Source organism: Taudactylus pleione, unplaced genomic scaffold (assembly GCF_031769625.1).
Source record: "Taudactylus pleione unplaced genomic scaffold, aTauple2 ptg000848l, whole genome shotgun sequence".
In the NCBI taxonomy this organism is placed as follows: Eukaryota; Metazoa; Chordata; class Amphibia; order Anura; family Myobatrachidae; genus Taudactylus; species Taudactylus pleione.
The window spans coordinates 1412848-1415776 of record NW_028285250.1 but is presented as its reverse complement, the minus strand read 5'-3'; the positions used below and the strand labels follow the sequence as shown (position 1 = coordinate 1415776).

The window sequence follows — 2929 nt, the reverse complement described above, 5'->3', positions numbered from 1 at the left end:
ATGTGCGATGGCCGTTTACGCATGGGTATAGTGCCCTCCCCGACATCCTCTGCTGTGTTACCTGCAGCCTAACACTTCCTGCTACAGGTTACTTACTAATGCACATGTGCGATGGGCGTCTACGTATGGGTATAGTGCCCTCCCCGACAACCTGTGCTGTGTTACCTGCAGCCTAACACTTCCTGCTACAGGTTACTGACTAATGCACATGTGCGATGGGCGTCTACGCATGTGTATAGTGCACTCCCCCACATCCTCTGCTATGTTTCCTGCAGCCTAACACTTCCAGCTACAGGTTACTGACTAATGCACATGTGCGATGGCATCTATGCAGAGCTGTCTTAACAGCATTGTGGGCCCTGGGCAAAGCAATGCAGTGGGGTCCCCTACCCACCCATTCACGGGAAAAAAATGTAAATGGTCAATAAAATTAATCCTTTAGATTTAGTAGTACTTTCAACAAAATCAAATAAAAATGTTAAATAATTGGCAAACCGAAAAGTATTAAATAATTATTTAATATTAATCAACACAAATGTTTGCGACATTTCTTTTTTGAGAATTTTTTTATAATTGGCTTGAAGTCAATTGTTTTCAGGATGTCATTTTCCATGCACATGAGTGAAAGCCAGTTCAACCGCTGCTGCCCCATTGCACTGCGAAGCTGATTCTTTATAAGTTTCAATCTTGAAAATGAGCGTTCTCCTGTACAGTTGGTCACCATTGTGCACATGAACACTCTGAGTGCGATTTCAACATTGGGAAACACCGATTTCAAGTTGTCCAAAATTAGTTTGCTGTACAATGCAGGGAGAGTTTCACATTTTTCATCAAGGTCCATGTAGTGCTTGAGATGCTTGCATTCATTTAGAAAGGCAGCATAATCAAGGTCTTTATCATACACATTAGCCAGATGCTCACACTTTTTGTCTAGCTCATCAGAACCAATTGTTTTCAATTGACCGAAGAAGGAAAACAGATTTCCAATCCATGAATAAGCTTCTGCACGTTTTGTGAGCTCAGAGTTCAAAGAGTCCAGAACAGGGAGGAATGTTTCTACCTTGAATTTTTCACTTTTGTTTATAATTATCTCTTCTCCCGATCCATCATATCTAGTAAGACGTACACTACGCTTTCGTTGCCGCTTCTTCACATCACTATAGTCCAAATCTGGACATCTACTTCTGGCCTTCAGTTCATATTCACTGAATGTATCTCTAATTTCCTGAAGATAACTTTTCAGAGACTCAAGAAGATTCATGGCAACAAGTATATTCACATCTTTAGACTGCAGGAACTTACTTGTTTTGTTAAACCTTTTAAGAATGTCGTTCCACAAAATTGTCAGAAAGATTGTTTCCATGTTCTCCATTCTCTCACTTAATTCTTCTGCCTCTCGCCTTGTGTTCACTTCTTGGTTAGTGTCAGCTGATAAAGAATCCAGTGCATCTTTAATTTTTTCAAAACCTTCTTGCAGAGCATTAACAGCATCAAAATGTGATGACCATCTCGTATCAGACAGACGCTTGACCACAACATCTTTTCCTAAAGATGAGGACAGAACATTCCATCGATGTGTAGAAGCTGAGAAAAAAGAATACAAATGCTGAACAAAGTCAAAGAAGGAGACGACCTGTAGAGAACACTCTGCCGCTTTTACTCCCACCAAGTTCAGGCTGTGCCCAGCACAGGGGACATAGATGGCCAACTCATTCAGTTGCCGAATCCGTGCTTGCAATCCAGTATAGCGGCCAGACATATTTGAGGCATTGTCGTATAACTGACCACGGCAGTTTGACAGCGGAATTTTGTTTTCATTCAGGAAATCTACAACAGTGTCTGCTAGATTCTTTGCTCCATGAGAAAAAATGGGGATGAACTTGAGGAAACGCTCTAATGGCTCACACCCTCTAATGTACCGGATTGTAAATGTCAGTTGATCAATGTGTGAGATGTCTGGAGTGGAATCCACACTTATTGAATAATACTTTGATTCTTTTATTTCTTCCAGAATGGCAGAAAGAACATGTTGTCCCATTAAATTCCTCACAAATGTTTGCAGATAGATACGATGGGTTCCCCTTTCCAGCATTTCCACACACTTTGAGATGTTGTTCCAGAAAAGGGTCAAATTCACTCAACAGCTCTAGAATACCTAAATAGTTTCCATTGTTTGATGACCCAATAGTTTGATTCTCTCCACGAAATGCCAAGCCTCTTGAGGCAAGAAAGCGAATGACAGAATCCACACGTGTCAACACTTTATACCAGTACTCGATATTGTTTGATTAACAAAGAATCTATGCATCCAGTTTCTTTATGGCGAATTTAATATGCGATCATGCACTTGCGATGTTCTTCTCCATTTTCATGATCTACAATAAGATTGCTGTGTTTCCAATCTTTAAATCCTGATGTAGAAAATGGAGATTCTTTATTGGACAATAGGCGTCAGGCAAAGCAGTACAAACAACCTTGTGATAGTGAATAGAGTAGCCATTTGCATTTTACATATTCGCCATTCCGCAGTTCATGTTTGAATACATTCTTTGATAGATACCTTATCTGAGTTATCTCTCCTCCGGCTCCTTTGTACTCTCTGCGTGAATTTTTAAGGTTGCAATCATGATTCTGACATGATGTTGGCCCACTATGAATCCAGTAATCCACTGTACTAGTATTCTTAATATCCCATAGTCCGGGATCTGTGACATGAATCACACTCTCTGTACACTTCTCTGCCGTTATAGATTGGTGTATTTCTTCTTGTGGAATGTCCCCAGGAGCAGGTAATGGTATGTCTGGAACTGGATGACTGGATGCAAGAGTAGATGTAGATGGCGATGCTCTAATTACAGAAGCAGTACTAGTAGCTATTGCTTCTTGTGAAATGTCCCCAGCAGCAGGAGCAGGCAATGGTATGTCTTGA

At 40.8% G+C, this 2929-nt stretch overlaps 1 protein-coding gene across 1 annotated transcript; it reads right to left on the bottom strand.

The window, feature by feature from the left end:
• Nucleotides 1-526: 526 nt before the first annotated feature.
• On the bottom strand, nt 527-2092 carry LOC148474374 (zinc finger MYM-type protein 1-like). Its single transcript, XM_088458725.1, has one exon. It carries the CDS (start codon nt 2090-2092, stop codon nt 527-529), a length of 1566 nt encoding a protein of 521 aa, XP_088314851.1.
• Nucleotides 2093-2929: the final 837 nt, after the last annotated feature.